The 13,221-nt window shown below is 38.1% G+C and overlaps 1 protein-coding gene across 1 annotated transcript in view; it reads right to left on the bottom strand.

Annotated features, from left to right (window-relative positions):
• Positions 1 to 11,655: 11,655 nt before the first annotated feature.
• Positions 11,656 to 13,221, bottom strand: part of LOC134608431 (complement component receptor 1-like protein) — a 59,162-nt gene continuing 57,596 nt past the window's right edge. Inside the window, exon 10 of the mRNA XM_063451235.1 lies at positions 11,656 to 11,821. Coding sequence (XP_063307305.1) covers positions 11,811 to 11,821 — 11 coding nt within the window. The 3' untranslated portion in view covers positions 11,656 to 11,810. The remainder of the gene's footprint in view (positions 11,822 to 13,221) is intronic.

The following is a 13,221-nucleotide window of genomic DNA, read 5'->3' as shown; positions in this document are numbered from 1 at the left end:
TAAATAAAGTCCTCTGGACATCAAAAACAACACGTTTCGGCAATTCGCCTTTTTCAAGAGTTATTTTTCATCTTCCTTTTCGTCCGTTAAAATATCGTCCTTTGGCGCCTTTTCGATGTATCCCACTTCCTTGTTCCGGTTTCCGGTCACGTCAGGCGTACCGTCCATTGAAAATGACGGCATGGCGTAGCGTCCATTGTAAATTACGTCATGACGCTCTCTCCGTATCAGTGTCATGACGTCCATATAGGGGCGGAGCTAACTGCCGTCCGGACTGCCCGATTTAAAAATGGCCTTTCAAGAGTTCAAAAGAGGGCACCAAATGCAATTTTTACATTTAAAAGTCTCTACATACATCCTGTATTCCCTTTCTTTCTAAAAGGGTTTATTTATTAAAACATAATACAAAGACATAAAAGAAGGACATATACATCAAGGGAAACTGGTTAAAAACATCAATTGGACCTATTTTATTGGAAGAAAAAGTTGGGAAAGACAATTAGCATTCTTATTTAACAATCTTATTTAAATTAAGCATCCTTAGGTAGATTAAAAGTATATCCAAATAAAATTTGAGGTCAACCCAAAAATAATCCTTAAATTGAGTATAAACTCTACTACCTAAAATCAATTGAAAATTAATTTGGACAAGTGAAAGCTATTATAAAAAATATATATAAATATAAAAAGGTATATAAATTATATACAATATATTATTTAAAAATCCTTTAAATAAAAAACCTTACTTAAAAAATAGGAAAAAGGGGATTATAGATATGGGGTAATCTCAAAGTCTACGTTAAGTCCTTGTGGTGTTAAAGTGTCCAAATTAAAAATCCACTTCATTTCAGTTCTATTGAGTAAAGTGTCTTGATCTCCCCCTCTCCAATTAATATCTACTTTCTCTATTGCCATAAAGTTTAATTCTTTAGGGTCACTATTATGGTGTTCCATAAAGTGTTTTGAAACACTATGATTAATGTATTGGCGATTTATGTTATAGATGTGCTCCCTAATTCTAATTTTGAGACTACGAGAGGTTCTCCCAATATACTGTAGTCCACATGGACATGTTAACATGTAAATAACATTTTTGCTATTACATGTTAAAAAAGATTTAATCTCGTATTCTTTTTTAGTAGTGTTTGATAAGAATTTGACTACCTTTCTATTTTTACTTATTCTTAGTTTACATCCCCTACATGTTCCACAATAATAAAAGCCATTTGGTTGTTTTAAAAAATTATTTTTATCACTCTTTTCAATGTCTAAAAAACTTTTAGTTAAAACTTGTTTAAGATTCCTAGCCCCCCTAAAAATAATTTTCGGCTTATCTTTGATAAAATTGGTTAGTTTATCATCCATTTTTAAAATATGCCAGTTTCTATTAATTATTTTTCTCAAATTATTACTTTGGGTACTAAAATCGAAAACAAGGGATACTTCCTCTTCTCCACTTTGAACCGGGTTTTTATTTTTATATTGCAAAAGGGATTGTCTATCAATTATTTCAACTTCTTTAAATACTTTTTGTAAAGAGGTATTTTTGTAGCCTTTTTCCTCAAATTGCCCCATTAGTCTTTCTGTCTGTTGTACAAATTCTTCATTTTCAGTACAGTTTCTTTTAATTCTTAACATTTGACCTTTTGGAATATTTTCCAGCCATGGTCTAAAATGGCAGCTCTCGCAATCAATGAAACTGTTGACGTCAACTGTTTTGAAATAGGTTTTACTTAGAATTTTCTGATTTTCTACATAAATTGTCAAATCCAGGAAATTAATTTTCTTGTTGCTAATATCATGTGTCAAAGTAATATTCCAATCATTATTATTAAGTTATTTAAAAAGTATTTTAAGTGATTGCTCACTCCCTTTTCAAATTCAAAACACATCATCAATATAGCGTCTATATAGGACCAGATTTGCCCCGATCTGTTCATTCCCAAAAATGAAGAGATCTTCCCAAAAATACATAAACAGATTCGTGTAACTTGGGGCAAATCTGGTCTCCATGGTCGTCCCTTTAACCTGTAATTAAAATTTATTTTCGAACCAGAAGAAATTGTTTATAAGTATTATATTGATTCCTTCTATAATAAAGTTAATTTGGACATTTGACAGATCACTAAACTTCTTAAGAAAATAAATAGCAGCCTCACACCCCCTTTCATGATCAATATTAGTGTATAGGCTGCTGACATCAGCAGTCGCCATTATATAATTTTCTTCCCAATTAAATTATCAATCATATTTAAAAGACTTATCGTATCCTTAAGATATGCTCTACACTTTTTTACCGGATCTTGTAAAAATTGATCTATATATTTTGAAAGTGGAGCTAAAAGTGACCCAATGCCGGAGACTATAGGCCTCCCTGGTGGATTTTCCATGTCTTTGTGTATTTTCGGAAGTACATAAAAGACAGGGATTTTAGGAAATTTGACATTCAGGAACTCAAATTCTTTTTTGTTTAGAATCCCATTCTCAAATCCTTTATTCAAAAAGATCTGATATAATTCCTTTATATCCTTAAGGGGGTTCTTTTTAAGCTCTTTATACGTACTGGAATCTTTTAATTGTTTATATATTTCTTCTAAATATTTGTCCTTTTCCCAAATGATTACTCCCCCCCCCCTTTATCCGCGGGTTTAACCACTATACTCTTGTCTTTTTGTAAATCTTTAAGTGCCTTTCTTTCCTCTATTGTAAGATTATTTTGATATTTATTTAGGGGTTTAATTTTTTTAATTTCTTTTAGGCAGGATCTTTCAAATGTTCTTATCGAATCTGTCTTAAAATTTTGTGGATAAAAAGATGATTTATTTTTTAAAAGAGTGTGTTTAAAATCATCCTCCACTTTAGTCATGTTTTTCAGGGGCATGGTACTAAAAAAATTCTTTAAACATAGTTTTCTTGTGAACCTAGGTCTATAAATGTTCTAAATTTATCTGCCGCACAGCTAGGAGCAAACTTAAAACCTTTATTTAAAATCTGAATGTGCGAGTTAAATTTTTTTCGGATAAATTAATAATTCTAAAACCGCCTCAGATCAAGACACTTTACTCAATAGAACTGAAATGAAGTGGATTTTTAATTTAGACACTTTAACACCACAAGGACTTAACGTAGACTTTGAGATTACCCCATATCTATAATCCCCTTTTTCCTATTTTTTAAGTAAGGTTTTTTATTTAAAGGATTTTTAAATAATATATTGTATATAATTTATATACCTTTTTATATTTATATATATTTTTTATAATAGCTTTCACTTGTCCAAATTAATTTTCAATTGATTTTAGGTAGTAGAGTTTATACTCAATTTAAGGATTATTTTTGGGTTGATCTCAAATTTTATATGGATATACTTTTAATCTACCTAAGAATGCTTAATTTAAATAAAATTGTTAAATAAGAATGCTAATTGTCTTTCCCAACTTTTTCTTCCAATAAAATAGGTCCAATTGATGTTTTTAACCAGTTTCCCTTGATGTATATGTCCTTCTTTTATGTCTTTGTATTATGTTTTAATAAATAAACCCTTTTAGAAAGAAAGGGAATACAGGATGTATGTAGAGACTTTTAAATGTAAAAAATTGCATTTGGTGCCCTCTTTTGAACTCTTGAAAGGCCATTTTTAAATCGGGCAGTCCGGACGGCAGTTAGCTCCGCCCCTATATGGACGTCATGCCACTGATACGGAGAAAGCGTCATGACATCATTTACAATGGACGCTACGCCATGCCGTCATTTTCAATGGACGGTACGCCTGACGTGACCGGAAACCGGAACAAGGAAGTGGGATACATTGAAAAGGCGCCAAAGGACGATATTTAAACAGACGAAAAGGAAGATGAAAAATAACTCTTTAAAAAGGCGAATTGCCGAAACGCGTTGAGTTTTTGATGTCCAGAGGACTTTATTTATGAAAGTGGTAACTTTTATTTTATTCATTTTATTTGTATCTTGGTACCCAGAGTGTGTCCAATAAAGTTTTTGTTTACAACACTTTTTGCATCCTGAGTGATTGGAACAAAAGATATCTAAGGACCAAGAGGGGATCCAATTTGAAGCACCAACATCCAGATACTGAGGATATATGCTGTTAGTCTGAGCCAGCTTGTATAAGTGGCTCAAGACCATGTGAGTTGAACCAGTTAAAGACTATATACCAATGTATCTGTTACGTTATTACCCTATATGCACTTTATTCTTGCTTTCAGATTTGCGAGGAGGCTGTTTTTTATGTGCTAATAAGGGTAAATTTGAATTGAGTGCTCTCACCTTTCACCTTTGTTAAGACACTGTAATAGTTGTCAAGATTTTAAATTTGAAAATTTTAGCTGTATTGGCATTGATCGGGTCAGCCCCCATTGGAGAGGGTGAGATATAGAAAAACGTCTGGCTATGAAAGAAACAGAATGGATCTATAAATTAAAAACTTCCATCCCAGATGGCCTTAACACAGATCTAGACATCTTGGTTTTTATGGACTAATTCCACCAAGATGTTACTACGTATACCAGGTTCACTGTTGCACAACAATATGTACTTTTAAACACGTTTTGTATGTACGATCACATGATATGATGAGTTGATTATGTTGGTAGTATATGTTGCTAATTTCCTCTTTTCCTTCTTCCCCATCATTTTTTAATATATGCTTGAGAATGTAATTTTTTAATATGTGCTTGAGAATGTAATTTTATAGATATAGACACATATTTTTAACATAAGATCATCCTCTATGCTTTTTGCCATTTTGCTATATATGCTATATATATCTTATGCTGGGTCATTTCTGCTCATTTAAATTTTAAATTAAATTTAGTATCTTTTGGAACCATTTTTAATTACTTTTTTCCACTATGTCCTTGTTTCTTATGCTTTGGAAGATAACGTCATTTTAATATTATGCTGTTATATGATTTTTTTTCTTTCTAAAATTCTGTTCTTGGGATTTTCGAAGATTCGGTTTGGTAAAGATTATGCTTTTTTAAAACTATGTTTTTTTTAAACTATCAATATGTACTGTTTATTTATTTTATATAAAGTTTTACTATATATCTTTGATGATTGTAGCTGTTTTGATTGTGATTTTGATTATGACAGTATGTTGGATTCATATATTGTCTCTACATACATGACAATTTATTTTTCTCTCTCTCAGATAATTACTTATTTCGTTTTCATTTTAAGTTTTAAGTTCTTAAGACACTCCTAATATGTGCACCCAATATACTATAGCATTGGGGCACATATCGGCTTTTTTATGTGAGTTTGGATGCTGTCCCTGGTGCTTAGAACAATAAAGTTTGTCTGTGTTCCATGGTGGAACGCACATGCGCGACGGACGCTGGCGGATGGTATGTCATCACGTCTGCGTCCGGTTGCGCATGCGCAGACGCACAGAAGGGACGCCACCCGGCATATTTAAATGCCTAACTAAGAAGATTCGTACAAGCTCCTGAAGAAGTCTGAACATTGAAAAGACGAAATGCGTTGAGCAGCCTTCTACCTGGACAGTTGAAGCATCTGGTGGTGAATAATTTGGTTTATATCTTTCTGCAGTTTTGCACAGACCTCTACACAGATTGCCTTACCGGGAGTTTTAGCCTATTTAAGGCACCAGCTTTTTAGCACATATTGGAGATTTTCAATTGTGCCACATCGTTTGTGAGTGTTTTTATTATATATGTTTTACCACTCTTAAATTAAAGTTGATGTTTTCTCTTTCTCTATTTTTTATGTGAATGTTCCTTATCCATCTGCTGGAGGGTAACTATATTCAGCATTTGTATTTGGTGATAAGTGGCGCCCTATTTCTGTATAGTATATACAGTTTTGTTTTGCACATTTCCTAAGGGAAAGCATTGGGTTGGTTGAAATCACCACTTCTGATGATGTGTCAGGGTACCTGCTGTCTCTACCTCTGTGGAGGTGAGACACTTGGACGTTCTTCCTCGCAAAAGGGTTGAATCACTCGTTCCTCGCGGTTCCCTCGGTCGTTTACACGCCGGGCGCGAGGGATCCACTTCCTTTTATGACGCGGCGTTCAGTAGCCGACGTCATGACGACAACCCAACCCGATCTGTCAATCAAGTCCCAAGCACGAATGAGGATTCGTCGGGGGCGTGATTACCTGTTTAGAATCAGGGTATAAAAGAGGGCTTTCTACGTTTGTTCATTGCCCTGTCGTGGTTCTAGCTTGTCTAGTCACTCAGTGCTCTTGTATTCTGTTAGTTTCTTTGGTTTTGACCCGGCTTGTCTGTTCTACCTCGTTTACCTCTATTACCCTTTGACTCGGCTTGTCTCTCGTTTACCTGCTCTCTCGTTCCCTCGACCTCGGCTTGTTTTTAGACCATTCTTTACTACTACTTACGTTAGTCCGGCCATTCTAAGGTCCGGTATACGTACCCTGTACCTGTTTGTACTCTGCGTGTTGGATCCCTGTCCCGATCCTGACATTACGACAGGGCCATGGATCCTGCAGGTACAAACACTCAGGTTGGTCCTTCCGATTCTAGATTTGATGCCATGGATCACAGAATGGACCAGATGGCTCTAGCGCTGCAAGCTTTATTATCTCGATCTAGTAATCCACCGGAGGAGATGCGTGCTACGTCCATCTCTCCTGTAAGTTCAGGTCTAGAAGTAGCCACTGTAGGTGCTTCTTCCCGTATTACACCTCCTGTACGTTATGGTGGTTCTCCGGAGAAGTGCCGTGGTTTCTTAAACCAAATTGGTATTCATTTTGAATTACAACCTCGCTCTTACCCTACAGATAGGGCAAAGGTTGGATTCATTATCACACTCCTCATTGATAAGGCTCTGAGATGGGCCAATCCTCTGTGGGAGAATGAGAATCCGTTAGTCTATAATTATAATGCCTTTGTCGCTGCTTTTAGAAGAACTTTTGACCCTCCAGGTAGAAAGGTCAATGCAGCTAGATTACTATTGCGCCTTAGACAAGATAACCAAACCCTTGTGGATTATGCACTAGAGTTCAGGTCTTTGGCGGCAGAAGTTAAGTGGAATGAACAGGCCTATATAGACGTATTTGTAAACGGATTATCTGATGTAATCCTAGACGAGGTGGCTACTAGAGAGCTCCCTGAAAATTTGGAGGATTTAATTTCTTTTATTTCTCGTATTGACGAACGTTTAAGAGAGAGACAGAACACTCATGATAATATTCGTAGACCTTCCTTTAAACTAGCGCCTTTATTTCAAAGTCCTCAAACCACTATCCCAGTTTTTTCTGAACCTATGCAAATAGGCAATACTCGCCTCTCAGAAGAGGAGAGACAGTACAGAAGAAAGGAGGGATTGTGTATGTATTGTGGAGTAAGAGGGCACCTTCGCCTAAATTGTCCTAATCGTCCGGGAAACGCTCGCACCTAAGTTTCTCTAGAGGACAGGCCTTGGGTGTTTCTATTTTGTCCTCTATACACAATTATAAAGATCACAGGCTTCTACTACCGGTTTCTTTAGCATGGGAGAAGGGAGTAATAAAGACTATGGCATTGATAGACTCCGGAGCTGCTGAGAGCTTTATCGACCAAGTTTTTGTTTCTAAACACTCTATCCCATCTCAGCTAAGAGATACTCCCTTGGCCGTTGAGGCCATAGATGGTAGACCATTATCTGAACCTGTGATTTCTCATGAGACTATACCTGTTATTTTGACTGTTGGTATCTTACACGAGGAGGATATATCCCTTATGCTTATCTCTTCCCCTTCTGTTCCTATAGTTCTGGGGTATCCATGGTTAAAGAAACATAACCCTATTATTGATTGGGAGCTAGGGGAGATAACTTCATGGGGTCAGGGTTGCCAGGACAGGTGTTTACAGAAAGTCTCACCACTTTGCGTAGGTAATACACCGGTTAACTCCACCCAGTCTACAGACTTACAAATACCGTCTCGATACATAGATTTAAAGGCAGTCTTTGACAAGAAGAATGCTGATACTTTACCTCCACACAGGTCCTTTGATTGCAAGATTAATCTCCTACCTGGTACTATGCCTCCGAGGGGCAATGTATATCCTTTATCCACTAAGGAGAACTTAGTCTTAGAGGAGTATATCCGTGAGAATCTAGACAAGGGATTCATTAGGAGATCATCCTCGCCTGCCGGGGCCGGGTTTTTTTTTGTGAATAAAAAGGATGGCACGTTAAGGCCTTGCATTGATTACCGAGGTCTGAATAAAATAACTATCAGAAATGCATACCCAATTCCCTTGATTACTGAGCTCTTTGATCGTTTAAAGGGTTCCAAGATTTTCACCAAGTTAGATCTCAGAGGGGCGTATAACTTGGTGAGAATTCAGCAGGGAGACGAGTGGAAAACAGCGTTCAATACTCGATATGGGCACTATGAGTACACGGTAATGCCTTTTGGGCTCTGTAATGCACCGGCAGTATTTCAGGATCTGATCAATGAAGTTCTTAGGGAATTTCAACAGGATTGTGTTATTGTATATTTAGATGATATACTAATACACTCTAGAGAAATTGAGACCCACCACAGACAAGTCAGAAGGGTATTGCGCAAACTCCTACAACATGGGTTGTACTGCAAATTGGAGAAATGTAGTTTTGATCAATCTCAGATAAACTTTCTTGGTTACGTGATTTCTGGGGAAGGCTTTAAAATGGATCCGGATAAACTCCAGTCTATTTTAGATTGGCCATTACCTAGGGGTCTCAAGGCCATTCAGAGGTTTATTGGATTCTCCAATTATTATAGGCGCTTCATTAAAGGATACTCTTCCATTATTGCTCCTATTACTAATATGACCAGACAGGGGGCTGACACTAAGACTTGGTCTACTGAAGCTCTCGTTGCCTTCAAGACACTTAAGGAACTTTTTGCTTCTGTACCAATTTTAGTTCACCCCGATACAACTTTACCTTTCCTACTCGAGGTAGACGCCTCAGAGACAGGTATAGGTGCCATCTTGTCTCAAAGGTTAGGCGTGGATAAACCATTACATCCATGTGGTTTTTTTTCCAAGAAACTATCTGGGACTGAAAGCAGATATGATATTGGTGACAGGGAACTACTAGCTGTTATCATGGCCTTAAAGGAGTGGAGACATTTATTGGAGGGGACCTTGCATCCTGTTACTATTCTGACGGATCACAAGAACTTGTCTTATATTGGGGAGGCCAAGCGCTTATCCGCCAGACAAGCTCGTTGGTCCTTGTTCCTCACCCATTTCAATTACGTGCTCACTTATAGACCTGGTTCTAAGAACTCTAAGGCCGATGCTTTGTCTCGCCAACATGAACCTTCTACTATATCTGAGACGGTTTTCTCTTCTATAGTTCCCAAGTGCAATATTATCGCCAACACTAGCCTCAGGATTCATTCTCCGTTGCTTGCCGAGATTATGAAGCTACAACATCTGGCTCCTAGTCAGAGTCCTGAGTCACGGCATTTTGTTCCTGCTGAACTTCCAACTAGAACTGCTACAATGCTTTCACAATAGTAAGGTGGCTGGGCATCCTGGCATTCGTAAGACATGTTCCTTAATAGCCAAAGATTTCTGGTGGCCCACCTTACGTAAAGATATTAGGGATTTCGTCGAAGCATGTGAGGTCTGTATGAAGACTAAACGACCTCAGACGCTTCCATGTGGGCTTTTGCATTCCTTGGAAATTCCCGAGAAACCATGGACCTGTTTGGCTATGGACTTCATTGTCGATTTACCTGTTTCTAAAAAACAGACTGTGATTCTCACGGTGGTTGACAGGTTTACTAAGATGGCTCATTTCGTGCCCTTACCTAAACTTCCATCTTCCCCTGAATTGGCTGAGATATTCGCTAAAGAGATATTTCGTTTACATGGGATACCTTCCGAAATTGTTTCTGATAGAGGTTCCCAATTTGTTTCCCGTTTTTGGAAGTCATTCTGCTCTCAAATGGGTATCGAATTGAATTTCTCTTCTGCCTATCATCCCCAGTCTAACAGAGCTGCTGAACGCACTAATCAAAAGATCGAACAATATTTGCGTTGTTTCGTTTCCGAACACCAGGACGATTGGGTTGGTCTGATTCCTTGGGCAGAGTTCGCACACAACAATCTCGTTTGTGATTCTACTCGTTCTAGCCCCTTTTTCATGAATTATGGCTTTCATCCCTCCATTCTTCCCTCGGTTTCTCCTTCCCAGGGAGTACCGTCGGTTGATGTTCATGTTGCCAATCTGAGGAAGTTGTGGGATCAGACTCGACAAATTCTTCTGCATAATTCCATGTTGTTCAAGAAACACGCTGATAAACATAGAAGGGCGGCTCCAGTCTTTGTTCCAGGGGACAGGGTATGGTTGAGTACCAAAAACATTCACTTGAAGGTTCCTTCTATGAAATTCGCTCCTCGTTACATTGGACCTTACAGGGTCCTGACTCGAATTAACCCAGTTGCGTATCGTCTGGCTCTTCCATCTGCCTTACGCATTCCTAACTCCTTTCATGTTTCCTTGTTAAAACCCCTAATATGTAACAAGTTTTCCTCCACTGCATCCTCTCCTCGCTCTGTTCAGGTTGAGGGACAAGAGGAGTATGAAATCAATTCCATCATCGATTCTCGTATCTCCCGGGGGAGGTTACAATATTTGGTTGATTGGAAGGGATATGGTCCTGAGGAGAGGTCTTGGATACCTCAGGAGGATGTGCATGCGCCTCGCCTCCGCAGGGCTTTTCACTCCCGTTTTCCATCTCGTCCCGGTTCCTTCCGCCCGGTGGGCGTTTCTGAGGGGGGGGGTACTGTCAGGGTACCTGCTGTCTCTACCTCTGTGGAGGTGAGACACTTGGACGTTCTTCCTCGCAAAAGGGTTGAATCACTCGTTCCTCGCGGTTCCCTCGGTCGTTTACACGCCGGCCGCGAGGGATCCACTTCCTTTTATGATGCGGCGTTCAGTAGCCGACGTCATGACGACAACCCAACCCGATCTGTCAATCAAGTCCCAAGCACGAATGAGGATTCGTCGGGGGCGTGATTACCTGTTTAGAATCAGGGTATAAAAGAGGGCTTTCTACGTTTGTTCATTGCCCTGTCGTGGTTCTAGCTTGTCTAGTCACTCAGTGCTCTTGTATTCTGTTAGTTTCTTTGGTTTTGACCCGGCTTGTCTGTTCTACCTCGTTTACCTCTATTACCCTTTGACTCGGCTTGTCTCTCGTTTACCTGCTCTCTCGTTCCCTCGACCTCGGCTTGTTTTTAGACCATTCTTTACTACTACTTACGTTAGTCCGGCCATTCTAAGGTACGGTATACGTACCCTGTACCTGTTTGTACTCTGCGTGTTGGATCCCTGTCCCGATCCTGACATGATGTCAGCCAAGGAGGCAGATCAGGGGCAGATCCAGCAGTAGCAGAATGGAATAAAGGTAAGATGTTACTATATTTAGGGTGGTAACAGGGGCTAGATGGTGTTTTTAACAGTATAGGGTCAAGAATTCCTGACCCTATAGTGTTTCTTTAATAATCCAGTTAGTGGAGCATCAAGACAACCATATTCTGGGCTGCCTGCAAATTTTGAGAGTCTTACTCCAGGACAAAATATGTGAATCATGGGACAGCAACAGAATTTATTAAGTCATAATATTCAACCAGCCACAGGAGTGAAAAAATAAGCCTTACAAATTACTGATTTTCACAATAGCCCTTTTAATCAGATTTGTTGTATTGAATATATCCCAAGGTACTCTGTTAAAATATCTCTGCAGTACGGTCAGACATTAGAGCTCTCTTCATTATGTTGAATATAAAATTGTTCATTATTCCGTTACATCAATGTGAGTTTCAGTTCTTGGCTAAAACCAAATATAAAAAGTCAGCATTAGTCACAGAACAAAAAAAAACAAAAAAAATCATTGTTAAATACGTATTTTGTTGTAAATTAGACTGGATTAATTGTAATTGATATGTCCAAAATGATATACATTAATATATTTTCATAAATGGCATTTTAAAATAACTATTTTATTTAATAAATATTTGAATAACTCATCAAGGCCCATGATTATGGCAAATTCCTTCCAATAATTACCACCTGTCATGTTATTGGAGATTACGGGGTTAAATAAGTGTGTAAATGTGCACATTAAAACCCATAACTGATTGTAATAAGAACTATTACCCTATGGTTTTGGCTATTACTAGAGTCTTAGCTAAATTCCTAGTAACCCATGCCTCCCACATTTGGAAAATAGAGCTAACAGTTTACTCCTTATATAATAGGTAAGACACGATCAGGATTATTCACTGTGAGAATTGTTTGGAATACCAATGAATTTTAAAGGGACACTATAGACACCAAAACAACTTCAGCTTAATGAGGCAGTTTGGTGTATATGCAGTTTCACTGCTGAATGCTCTGCCACTTAAGAGTTAAATCACCTGGTTTATGCAATCCTAGTCACACCTCCCTGTGTCTGACTTGCACCGCCTTCCTAAACACTTCCTGTAAAGATGGATCTAATGTTTATACTTGCTTTATTGCAAATTCTGTTTAATGTGTAATTTCTTGTCTCCTGCTCTGTTAATAGCCTTCTAGACCCTGCATGAGCCTTCTGTGTGTGATTAAATTATTTTTTTTAGAACAGGAGATAACCAAGGGTGGTGTGACTAGGGCAGCATGGACAGAAACAAAAATAATTTCACTCCCACATGGCAGAGAATTGAACAGTAAATATACAGGGACAGAATCTATGCACCCAAACTGCTTAATTAAAGAGACACTCCAGACCCCTAAAGCACTCTACCTTGCTGAAAAGTTATGTGGTGAATAGCTCAATCCTCTTTTTTTCATTTTGCTAAAAGTGCAAATTTAAAAATGGACACTTTTAGGAATTAACCTGGTTACACCCCATGACTTTTAATCAGACAACATATTCTTTAACTTCCTGGTTTTGTTAGGTCATTGGAGCTAAACTCAAGAGGCAGGAATTGCTCAGAGCACCTGCCTTGCAAATACTTTTAGTTGAGCTGCATTGGGAAGTATGTGATTGGGCTACTACAGAAAGTTTGGGCTGGTTAGAAAGGGGAGGTTTGAAAAGGCAGCAGATAAGACAACTGCAGCTTTTATAAGCTGTTTTAGATTTCCTCCCAATTACAAAAATTCATAATTAACATAATTAAATGCATGCAAGTTTTCATTTGGGGTATGTCAACTAAGCAGTGATTTTCACTTATTTTGTATTTGGGCAGTGGA

The sequence above is a fragment of the Pelobates fuscus genome, chromosome 1 (genome assembly GCF_036172605.1).
Source record: "Pelobates fuscus isolate aPelFus1 chromosome 1, aPelFus1.pri, whole genome shotgun sequence".
NCBI lineage: Eukaryota > Metazoa > Chordata > Amphibia > Anura > Pelobatidae > Pelobates > Pelobates fuscus.
This window is presented reverse-complemented; position numbering and strand designations above follow the sequence as displayed.